The sequence below is a fragment of the Gymnoscopelus microlampas genome, assembly GCF_963454915.1.
Source record: "Gymnoscopelus microlampas genome assembly, chromosome: 10".
Lineage (NCBI taxonomy): Eukaryota > Metazoa > Chordata > Actinopteri > Myctophiformes > Myctophidae > Gymnoscopelus > Gymnoscopelus microlampas.
Genome location: NC_139947.1, coordinates 55,578,806 through 55,591,038, shown reverse-complemented (window position 1 = coordinate 55,591,038; position 12,233 = coordinate 55,578,806). Strand labels below are relative to the sequence as shown.

Genomic DNA, 12,233 nt, shown 5'->3' with positions numbered 1-12,233 from the left:
TATTGATTCTGAGATGCATTGCGATGCTGCCATGCATGATTCTGCATTGTTGCAGTGACGTGACATAAAGGATTACAGACTATAGATTTATTGTAGATTTTTCTCTGTTTGTCAATTTGTGCCTTCACTGTCTGTGATGCTGTAATCTCTCAAGAACAGATTCTTCGCTGCGTTTGAATCTGTCGGGAGCCGTGTTGAGAACCCATGCACATTGGCTACAGGTGGGCATGCCTTCAGATCAGGAAGCAGGCCGTGCTTTACCCAATCAAATGTAGTGGCCGGGATTTACATGTGTGCGGCTCGCTTCCCACTGGAAACAAACCAAAACTCATTTAACAATAGCGTCCCCGGAGCCGACAAAACCACGGAAAGTTAGTAACATTTTAACTTGTTCTTTCGTCATAGAAACAAGTGGGCTTATAACCAAAACGATCGATGTTCTTTGGGAGAAATGGTGTTAGTGTTCTGTGGAGAAATATTGTTAGTGGGAATGAAAACATAGGCGCACCACCGGAAGTGCAAGGCTGAAGGGAGGCAGACCGTGAGCATGGGTCCTCCGTACAGCTCTGCCCAGAGTCAAATGGAAAAGTGAAAAACAGCAGAGGGCGCTGTTTTTCCTTTTTATTTGACGATGGGTTCTCAGATTGGTGATGCTGTGTTAGCTACATGTTAACGATAGTGGCGTCCTGCTCCCTCTGGGACAGAGTGAGTCTTTTAGCTCGCCAAAAGAAATGACCCCCCACTGTTTTTCTGTAAATATACTTTTATCGCCGATGATTTCTTGTATATTATTATATGTCTTTATATAATAATATAATAACACATTTTATTTGTGTAGCACCTTTCAAAAACAAGTTTACAAAGTGCTCCACAACACAAACCACAACAAACAGTGTGGGGAAACAAAAACAAAACACAGACAGTTCAATAAAAACAAAAACAACAACAACATCGGCTCACTAAACATCCTCATCCTCCTTGATCTCAGTGCAGCATTTGACACCATCAACCACCCAATGCTCCTCTCACTCCTCAAATCCACCCTCGGAATCACCGGCACTGCCCTGTCCTGGTTCACATCCTACCTATCCGACAGACATCAATTTATCTCCATAAATAAACAACTGCAAATCTATTACAACCACTGTCACCCATGGTGCCCCCAGGGCTCGGTGCTTGGCCCTCTCCTGTTTATTCTCTATTCTCCCCCTCGGACAGATCCTTCGCCGCCATGGCCTCCATTTCCACTGCTACGCCGAAGACACACAGCTCTACCTCCCCTCCAAAACCATTACTACAACCACCCTCTCCCCCATCACCACCTGCCTGACTGACATTAACAGTCTAGAGTTTGACTGTAAAGCACTTTATATTGCTAGTAGTGTCGCTAGTATTTTAACACTGCTGAACTAAGTTTCATTGCTTCTTCTTATGCAATGACAATAAAGCAACTAACCAGTAATATAACAAACAGCGTTTATGTATTATTGTATATATATATTATATTATCTCATCTATCTTATTCATATCTTCTCACTCATATCATCTCATTGTATTAAATTCTTCTCATTTTATTCATATCTTCTCTTATCTCATCTTATTAATGTAATTTAATCTCATTTCATGTCATTAATATCCACTAATCAGAAACCTATTCTCACAAAGACCATAGAAGCAGTATGTTTTTTTTCTTTAAGTAATATTATTTTTTATTAAGTTCTATTGAAACATTCAAAACATCATACATTTAAATTGTAGATAAGTTGTTCACTAGAACACTCAACAACCTTGAATTTTATATGAACAAAACAACAACAAATCAATGTTACCCTTCAGACCTATTAACACATTACCTGCCAAGATGACAGATCTGCGTTATATTATCAAATTATATATATTTTTTGAAAATTCCACAAGGGGCGCTCTAACACAGCTCTGTAATGATCCCTCGTCACTCAGAGAAGCAGTAGACGGATGACATCCGTCCGTCCCAACTATAGGATTTTTAGAAAAACACTCCTAAAGGCCTTTGCAGACAGGGTGCGATTAGTCAATCAGTTTTTACCGCATGCGAACAAATCGAACTGGGTTCGATTGGAAAAAAAAACGCATCGCATCGCCGTACGGTAAATTGGGAGCCGGTGTGCATGAGGTCATTGACAACCATGTGTTCATTTAAAAAATGATATTGTCAGTTTTTTCCGTGCGAAGAATCGCACCCTGTCTGCAAAGGCCTTAACTCAGTTTATTTTTTTTGTGATGAAAATCACCCGTTTTCAACGGGCCATAGCCCCAAAATGGCTGATCGCGGAATGTTATCATTCCAGTGGATACACGGATTCCTCCGTCTACCCACGGGGACTTTAAAAAAAAAACATTTGTTTGTACAAAACGTGGCTTCCACAGCGTTTCAACAATCGTCTATTTAAGGTAATTACGCTGGCAAGGGGATAAAAAAACATGTTTAATATCAAGGCGGGTAATGTGTTAATTCATGATGAATTGATAATAAATGGGTTAGTTATGTTTATGAATGAGAAACTGTGATGATGATGTTAATTATTAATGATTAAATGAACATCATTGTCTACAACATTCAATCTCTGGTTTTAGTTGCATTCATTTCCTTTGATGAGGAAGAAGGTTCCCATGGCAACGCCCAGCAGACCCAGGGTCAGCCCCACCCCACAGAACACATCTGGACCCACACCGGGCTGGGCTGGGAGGTCATGATCCACATCTGGAGAGAAACACACACACACACACACACACACACACACACACACACACACACACACACACACACAGAAAATTATCACTGTGATGACAATGATTTAATCAGCCAATTATATTTCAGCAACTCTTGAAATACAACTGCATGTATCTACGGAAGGGATAATGTATGAGGAGGTGGTCATTATTGAAAATTAAAGCGTGACCGGGGGATTATGCACCGGCGCGATAGCGGAGGTGGATAATCACCCTGAAGGGCTTTAATTTTTCTATATACAGTACCGCCGGATTTCCCTGTAATACCGCCGGATTGGATCAAATAGAATCACTTTTTGGTTATTGCATCATTTATTTCTCACTTCAAATGTTTTCAAAAACATTCTTGAGAGCAACGTTTAGTTGTAAATGACGTTGTGCGTTTATTTACATGGCTGTCATGTTGGATACAGCATAAAACCAAGCAGCAGGTTGACATGAGCAGGTGTTCTGAGTCTTTAATTAGACAGTTATAGAGCTCATCGCTCATTATCAAGAAATAACCAATGATTGATCAATCAGAATCAACCATTCAACAAACAACAATGATATTAGTCAGACCATGCCAGGCTAGCACACATGGTTCATATGATCTGCTGCAGTTCAAACTGAGTAGATTGGGAAAGAAAGGTGATTTAAGTGACTTTGAACATGGTCCAAACGTCAACCATTGATTAAAGGCAGGATGTTGGCCCTACCAATCAAGACTCATCAGAACCAAGCAACGTTTGTGTGTGTGTGTGTGTGTGTGTGTGTGTGTGTGTGTGTGTGTGTGTGTGTGTGTGTGTGTGTGTGTGTGTGTGTGTGTGTGTGTGTGTGTGTGTGTGTGTGTGTGTGTGTGTGTGTCTTACCCCACATCCTGGTCTCAGGTCCAGGCAGTGATTGGTGGGTCACAGTACAGCCGTAGATGTCTCCCTGCTCTGGTGTGAACTTCAGGCTGGAGAACTGTGTCCAGGTTCTGTCCTTCAGGATGGGGATGGTGTCTGTGATGTTAGAGGTCATAGAGCTCAGGTTCAGGTTGTTCCTGGTCCATGTGATGGTCACTGGAGCTGGATAGAAGCCAGTCACACGACAGATGAGGATGTTGGCCACTCCCACTTCAACATGGTGTTTGGAGTACAGCATGGTGTCAGGTTGTTCTGTAGACACATAGAATACATAGAATAATAACATAGCAGATTGTCTGTCTGTCTGTCTGTCTGTCAAATACCCATCAGCATGAGTAGCACATCACAACAACCAAATACGTGTAAAGCCCTAATCTATGTCTCTTTCTGTAGTAAAAGTGTCATATAGATCAACTCCTTTTGCAGTTTTCTGATGAGATTTTGAGCAGATATAACAAACATCAGGTGGCTGGAAACCATGGTGGAAACCAAAACACTGCTAATTCCAAAATGATTCCCCTTGACCAGATGACATTTATCTGGGAGGGAATTCATAAAGATTGAGCAAGGGTTTAAAAAACATTGCCAGCAAGTTGGGCTCGCTCCCTAATGGCTGGTATGCAGAAACGGGAGGCATGCGATAATCCGACAGACCTTTTCTCCCTTCAGAAACTCCAATATTAGACGGGTCAGTATGTGTTGAACCCCCACAATTGTATACAGAATTTTTTTCAATGGATCACGTTACCATCGGACAAATAAATAAATAGCATAATACAAATGTAGGAAAATCTAACTTCTAGAAAGGCTTAATTTTCAAGACTAGAGCCTCTTATTTAGAGTTCAGCAGACCTATCTCACACTGCCCATCATACTCATAAATACACAGTTTATTTGGGTCTGATGTCACAGTCAGCATGAAACATGCCTTATTTGGTTGTAGCTGCAGTGGGAAGTATATATGGTTATGTGTGAGTCATAGTGACGGATGGAGGTCCGATGGCCGGCCGGCGGCCGGCCCATAAACCCATTATAATTCAGGACTATATTATCAGGGAAACGTAACCTTCAGATCCAGTCCTATATTGTACTGACCAGAGCAGTGGTCACTGAGTTATGTCCATGTGAAGGGTTAAACACTGCTGTAGAGCTCCATATGTGAGCAATTTAGGTTTTTTTGGTGTGACTATTTTCATGGCAGACCTCTGAACAGTGTTTGTAGGAAGTTTAGTGCGGATCGGCGCCTCGTAAGTTTGGATGTTATATTTTTGACTAAATTGTCTAAACAATATGAATATAGGATAGGATGGTGTCTATGATGGCTGCCGGGGACTTAAAATGTCTTCATCTCAATTACTATTCAACCTAGAAAGGTGGTTTTGGTGTCTAAGCTTTCAGGGCTCAAGGAAGTGAAATGACCATCAGTTAATTATTGCTGAGATGGTTCTGATGAGGCTCAGGCAGCAGCAGTTAGTCACAACAAGTTACATCCATGTATTTTAAGTGGATGATGTAATACACCTTAAAACTGTTAAATAATGTTGTGGGTTCAGTTCACTACAGTAGTGTAGTTATTATTATTGTTAGGTCCCCAGTTCAAATATGATTATCTTGGGGTATGGGGGGGGGGGTCATGGCCTGAAAAGATTGGGAACCCTTGCCTTGGGGCCAAGATCTGGGTCACGTAGTTCTCCTCTTGAAAACCATGTTGGTTCTCCCTCAGAGGAGGGTCCATCATGGTACCTTATCACGCACTTGTGTGTGTGTGTGTGTGTGTGTGTGTGTGTGTGTGTGTGTGTGTGTGTGTGTGTGTGTGTGTGTGTGTGTGTGTGTGTGTGTGTGTGTGTGTGTGTGTGTGTGTGTGTGTGTGTGTGTGTGTGTGTGCATGTGCGTGTATCTGTGCGTGTGCTTGCGTATACGTGCATGAATATGTGCATATGCGTGACTGTGTGTGTGTGTGTGTGTGTGTGTGTGTGTGTGTGTGTGTGTGTGCATATGCGTGACTGTGTGTGTGTGTGTGTGTGTGTGTGTGTGTCTACACGCAGGCGACTAAGTAATTCATATTCATGTTTAGGCTTGTGTATTATAATACATATTTAGAAAACATATTTCTAAATAAAGACATATTTTCATTGATATTAGACAGTAGTGTAGTTCATTATTCTTGTTATGTTAATATTTATAGTCAGTATTTGTACCTAGTTTCACAGGTGGGTTCTTGTAGGCAGAGAGAGCGGTGATCAGGTTCTGTTTGCAGTTCTCCTGATCCCCCACAGCATGTGGATAACCTTCTGGGTAGGTGAGTGGATCCATGAACTTAGGCAGAGGCTCCACCCCCTTCCCTTTGGTGAAGTCAGCGTACCACATCACCTCTCCGTCCACTCCATACATCTTCTCTGCATCTGTGTTCTTATCTGTGTGAGAACAGCCAGCGACACCAATATCCTTATGTACTGGAGAGAAAAGAAATATGAATGAATTAAAAAAAAACACACATCACACCATGTTTAGTTCTGAAGTTCAATAGAAAACCAAATGTTGAATATTAGACGTAAGACGTAAGGTCATTCACATGTTTTATAGTATTTTGAAAGATGAATAACAATTAATAATGACACAAAGTAACAACAAAATAAAAACATCAAAATGAGATTTAAGGTTGCACTCAGGTACACATAACCATATATATATATACATTTATATTTTATATAATAGCAGTAAAACTATAATTGCATTTTTCATATCATAAAATAAGTACTTACCACCTGGGATTATATATTTATAATATTATATATATAAATGTATAGATTATATAATAGTAGATATGTAAATGCACATTTTATATAAAAACATAAATGTACTTACCACCTAGGATCGCTTTGACACCAAGTACAGAGGAGAGGATGAGGAGGGTGGCTGTAATCTTCATCATCACTGATAACAACTCAACTGAACTAATCACAATAAAGAAATTAACATAAACAGATGAATAAACCTCAGATCAGATGAATCAGGTGTTTACTTCAGAAGTTCTGTCGTCTGAAAGAGAAGGAAGGAGGGCTTGTTCTGTACTTTAGGAGAATCAGCCAATCAGATTAAAGATACAGTGTTGCATCATCTGTGTCCAGGAAGACAACATTCTGTATTTTTGAAGGTAAACATAGTTAAATAAAGAGTGTGTGTGTGTGTGTGTGTGTGTGTGTGTGTGTGTGTGTGTGTGTGTGTGTGTGTGTGTGTGTGTGTGTGTGTGTGTGTGTGTGTGTGTGTGTGTGTGTGTGTGTGTGTGTGTGTGTGTGTGTGTGTGTGTGTGTGTGTGTGTGCATGTGCGTGTGTGTGTGTGTGTGTGTGTGTGTCAGTGAAGACCCCATCAGCCCAGTTGTTCATAAGTGACAGTAGAATCCTCTTCATCATAGTCATGGACTATGATGAAGAGGAAGGGGACTCGCCAGTGAAGGGAAAAGTACTCAGTATCAATACTGCAATGTAGAAGTACTCTGTTACAAGTAAAAGTCCGGAATTCAAATTTTCTTGAGTAAAAGTACAAAAGTATTGGTATCAAAATGTACTTAAAGTACCAAAAGTAAAACTACTAAAATGTTTGAAAATAGCAGATCTACAAGCTCACAACGCGTCACATCTTGTAGATCTTCTATTTTCAGATAGCCAAGTTATAAAATAGGGCTAAAGTGGTTAATGTATGTTTTATAATGTAATGGTTTATATCTGCAAAGTAACTAGTAACTAAATTTTTCAAATAATAGTAGTGGAGTAAAAGTATAATATCGTCGCCTTGCTAAACTAATGGCATATGTCATTTTTCAGAAAAAAAAATAAAAAAATATCCAAAACAAAACTATATGATATTTCTTAATCATTTCACCCAAAATGTTTATAACAAATTATGACTATTTAAATAGAAATAACACTGTCTGTCAGTTATATAATATAAGAGATTTAAATAAGTTTAAATAGGATTAAATCTGACTCAGTAAATAATTTGGTCTAAGTTACAAAACCATGTGACTTAGGCAAAAATATAATTTTCCTCAAAAAATGACTTAGGCCATTAGTTTAGCGAGGTGACAATATTTGCCTCTGAGATGTAGTGGGGTAGAAGTAAAATTATTGCAAATTGGAAATACTCCAGTAAAGTAAAAGTACCTCAAAATTGGTACTAGAGTAAATGTACTTAGTTACTTTACACCACTGACTCTAGCACCCTTCCTCTTCATCATAGTCCTGGACTATGATGAAGAGGAAGGGCACTAGGGCGTCCCCTTGCATTACCCCAGCCAGGATGTCAAACTCCTCACTGTTGTTATCTGGGGGTCCCCAGCTTGGCCCTAGTGCCTGCAGACGTTTAGGGGCGGCAGAGCTGAATGCTTAGAGAGCCCGCCTGGGGAGCAGGAGTGCCCAGTTGTCACAGGTTCGGTTCGATTCCAGGCCTGGCCAGCAATGTGTCAAACATGTCCTTGAGCAAGGCACCTAACCCTAGCTCTGCGCTCCCCTGTGGGCAGCCATCAGCTGGGCATGAGCTGAAACAGAATTTCCCCCACGGGAGCAATTAGGTCAATTTTATCATTATGTAATGGTTATTATTTAAGGGACACCGTAGACCTAGGGGTTTCATCATGGTGTCTCATGTGGATCCAGTCAAATACCTTTTTCAAATGGAAGGAGCTCAGTACAGTCAGGTTGTTCATTTCACCTCCTCCATTATTCTCCTTAGGGCAGTGGTTCCCAAGCAGGGGGTCAGGACCTCCAAGGGACCCCCCAAATTATTTTGGGGGTCCCCAAATGATTAGCTTAATGTTTTCTCACTTAACAGTAAACAAACCAACATACAGTATATAAGTGTATATACAGGTTATCTGCACATTTATAAAGTAAAAAATGTAATGACCTTTTTAATACCAAATTGGCCAAATATTACGTGTAAGAAAGAGTCAAACATTGCGAGGCTCACATTGCCTCAAGGCGATATGTTGTGACGCAGTCACGCAGAGCGGTGAGTCAGAGGAGGAACAGGAAGAACAGGTTTTGTGGCGAGGAGGCTGTGGAGGCGGGTTTTAACCTGCTCACCCAATCACAAGTTAGACATTTTACTAGAGAGAGAGAGAGAGAGAGAGAGAGAGAGAGAGAGAGAGAGAGAGAGAGAGAGAGAGAGAGAGAGAGAGAGAGAGAGAGTGCTTTCCCCTCTACCTCTTCGCCAAATATAGCACACATCGTGAGCTTGTAGATCTGCTGTTTTTGGCTAATGTTGGAGATCAGGTGGTTGAGGCTTCTGAGAGGCTGATAGTTGTGTTGTCAGAGTGTTTCATTACAGCCTCCATGCTGTGTTCAGCGTCTCTGATAACATGCTGTTCATGTTCATTAAACATCAATCTATAAGCCTCATTACAGCTCACTGCTGATGTCTTTAAAAACACACTCTGTGTGTCTGTCTGTTTTTGACAGACAGACAGGTTTATTTATTTTTTACTGGAACCCGCCAGCACGACCACATTACACCCATTCTGCCTTCACTTCACTGGCTCCCTGTTCGCTTCAGAACTGATTTTGAGATTGTATTGTTTACATTTAAATCACTGAATGATTTGGCAACTCTGTGTGTGTGTGTGTGTGTGTGTGTGTGTGTGTGTGTGTGTGTGTGTGTGTGTGTGTGTGTCACATGTGAAACTGACCAAACATTAATTTCACTTCCTCATTCACTTAGCAGCCAATCAAAATTATTATTGTATTAAACATCACCAGTCACTAGGCAGAGACATAATGATCTGACAAAGGTATTCTTGTTGTGAATAAAATACTCAACATCAGTATAAATACTCCTGGTGAAATATCACTTCAACTACAAGTGGAAAGTGTCTCTGTCAACATGTGTACTTGAGTTAAAGTAAAGTACTTGCTTTTGTACTACTAATAATACATACTTACTGTAAATATTCAAAAGTGCATGCTTTAAAAATACTCAAGTATTCAAAAGTACAAACTATGTTTTCTTTCAAGTATCAAAACTCCTTATCTTATTTTATATGTTTTTAAATCGTCCCCAAATATTTGATTTTTCCAAAGATTTTCAAAACACATTCCAAAACAGTGAAAATTACTGATCTACAAGCTCACAGCGCGTTGTGAGCTTGTAGATCTGCTATTTCCCCTATTATTTGAAACAGGGCTTAAGTGGTTAATCATAAGGTACTTTGTCTCTTCCTAGGAATGTAATGGGGTCAAAAGTACAATATTTGTCTTTCTAATGTCGAGTGAAAGTCATAAGCTCTGAAAAGTAAAGTACAGATAGGCAACTCAACGAGGTGCGTTGTGAGCTTGTAGATCTGCTATTTTCAGCTTAGAGGTTTGGTGTAGAGGGAAACACTGGAGGACATCGTACACAGCCCTGTGGGACCCTGGTTTAAGTGTTTAAGTCAGTGTGTTGAATAACATATAGACTAATACAGCCACCTAGTGGACAGATGGGTCCATATCATCACACCATCCTTCAAATAAAAGGTTTGAATCACTATTGAGCTGTCTGTCTGTCTGTCTGTCTGTCTGTCTGTCTGTCTGTCTGTCTGTCTGTCTGTCTGTCTGTCTGTCTGTCTGTCTGTCATACAGTCTGTCTGTCTGTCTGTCTGTCTGTCTGTCTGTCTGTCATACAGTCTGTCTGTCTGTCTGTCTGTCTGTCTGTCTGTCTGTCTGTCTGTCTGTCTGTCTGTCTGTCTGTCATACAGTCTGTCTGTCTGTCTGTCTGTCTGTCATACAGTCTGTCTGTCTGTCTGTCTGTCTGTCTGTCTGTCTGTCTGTCTGTCTGTCTGTCTGTCTGTCTGTCTGACTGTCTGTCTGTCTGTCTGTCTGTAACTGTTAACTATACAATGTGACACATTGTGCCTTGATACTAAAAGGTTTGAGAACCACTGTGCTACACTAAATGGAACAGCACCTTAGTATCATAGGTAACACCTGTGAAGAAAGTAAGGAGGAGGACCAATGTATTTCCAATATGGTTGCTGTGCATAGAGACTATTGATTCACCATGGTGAAGAAATCCAACAAATACAATCATGGTTTATAAGTGTGTAGCCGACATTAACATGATTTATAACTTTTGATATTCAGATTATACCTAGACGGGCTGTACAGTAAAATCAACTCAGAACTGTTATACATTCATTCATCTTTATGTTTTATCATTTTAAGGTAATAAACTAACCTGTGAAATATATATTTTTTCAAAGCAGGAATTCAATATTTTATTTGTAGTTAAATCACATCACGGTGAAATATATAGTTAAACCTCATGAATCACATTTAATTAAAGACAGTGTATATTTGCTACAACCAGAGCATGGATTTAAAGCACTTTCACAACCATCATGCATTTTGGAAAAATACATAATAATTCAAACTCAAAAATTGCAGATGTCTTGGATATGAAAACTATTGTAGGATTCTGGATGTTTTTATATCTGCTGTTTCTTCATTCTGTGGGAGGAAGAGAGAGAAGGAACACATTTAGGCAAATGATTTATTCACTTCAATTATTTTTCTATCAAGCAAAGAGAGCATTGGTCTGTATGAATATACAGCATACTATATATTTCACTGATTAGAAACAACATTTTTAACTCAAGTCTTTGCTTCTGGAAGCTATGAGCTTATAGATCTACAAAAAAAATGTAATCGTGGAAAATGTGTCTAAATCTTTCTGAATATATGAGTTTTAAAGCGAACATTTTTAACTCTGATCTGTGCTTCTGGTGGTCCCTGGAACAACATATTTTGAGATGGGGGTCCACGGCCAAATACATATAATTTCAAAAGTTGGAGCATCACTAATATAGCAACATACTGTTAGGATTTAGAAAACATTTTATTATGTATTTGGCTGCGGACCCCCATCTCAAAATGTTTTGTGTATTACCTCTCACACTGAGGATAGCGGAACATAGCGCCCTCCCCAGGTGGTTCTCTGACACTACAGTGTATCTATTACCTCTCACACTGAGGATAGTGGAGCACAGCGCCCTCCCCAGGTGGTTCACTGACACTACAATGTATGTATTACCTCTCACACTGAGGATAGTGGAGCACAGCGCCCTCCCCAGGTGGTTCTCTGACACTACAGTGTATTTATTACCTCTCACACTGAGTATAGTGGAGCACAGCGCCCTCCCCAGGTGGTTCTCTGCGCTGACGCTGTACTCTCCCATGTCTTTGGCTGAGACACGCAGGATGAGCAGAGAACACACTCCACAGGTGTTGGAGATCAGGTAGTTGGTGTCTGTGTTCAGGCTGACGTTGTTACGCAACCATGTGATGCGAGGCCTAGGGTCGCCCTGACGACCGACAGACAGACAGACAGACAGACAGACAGACAGACAGACAGACAGACAGACCTCGTTACGGTTGGTGGGAATAGACTCTGTGCACAGCAGCCACATTTGAAAGAAATCAGGCCTCTTCCTTACTTCCTCGTTTAGGTGTTACCAATCATACTAATTAACTAATTCACTGCCAGATATAAATACATAAATAGAGCACCCACTGCCAGCGATTTTTCACTTCTCTTACCTTTTC

General features: G+C 40.4%; 1 protein-coding gene across 1 annotated transcript; it reads right to left on the bottom strand.

Annotated features, from left to right (window-relative positions):
* Positions 1–1,724: 1,724 nt before the first annotated feature.
* Positions 1,725–6,684, bottom strand: LOC311053066 (H-2 class II histocompatibility antigen, A-U alpha chain-like). The gene is made up of 4 exons (XM_084068446.1): positions 6,522–6,684; positions 5,855–6,109; positions 3,621–3,908; positions 1,725–2,740 (listed from the first exon to the last, which is right to left on the bottom strand). The coding sequence occupies exons 1-4, from the start codon at positions 6,586–6,588 to the stop codon at positions 2,610–2,612; spliced, it is 741 nt and encodes a 246-aa protein (XP_083924572.1). The 5' UTR covers positions 6,589–6,684; the 3' UTR covers positions 1,725–2,609.
* Positions 6,685–12,233: the final 5,549 nt, after the last annotated feature.

Excerpts from the sequence above, each read along its gene's own strand:
- LOC311053066 (XM_084068446.1), bottom strand. The coding sequence starts at position 6,588 with ATGATGAAGATTACAGCCACCCTCCTCATCCTCTCCTCTGTACTTGGT. Across the intron at positions 6,110-6,521 it reads TGTCAAAGCGATCCTAGGTG|TACATAAGGATATTGGTGTC; the intron begins GTAAGTACATTT and ends TTTTCTCTCCAG. Across the intron at positions 2,741-3,620 it reads ACCTGAGACCAGGATGTGGG|ATGTGGATCATGACCTCCCA; the intron begins GTAAGACACACA and ends GTTTCTCTCCAG.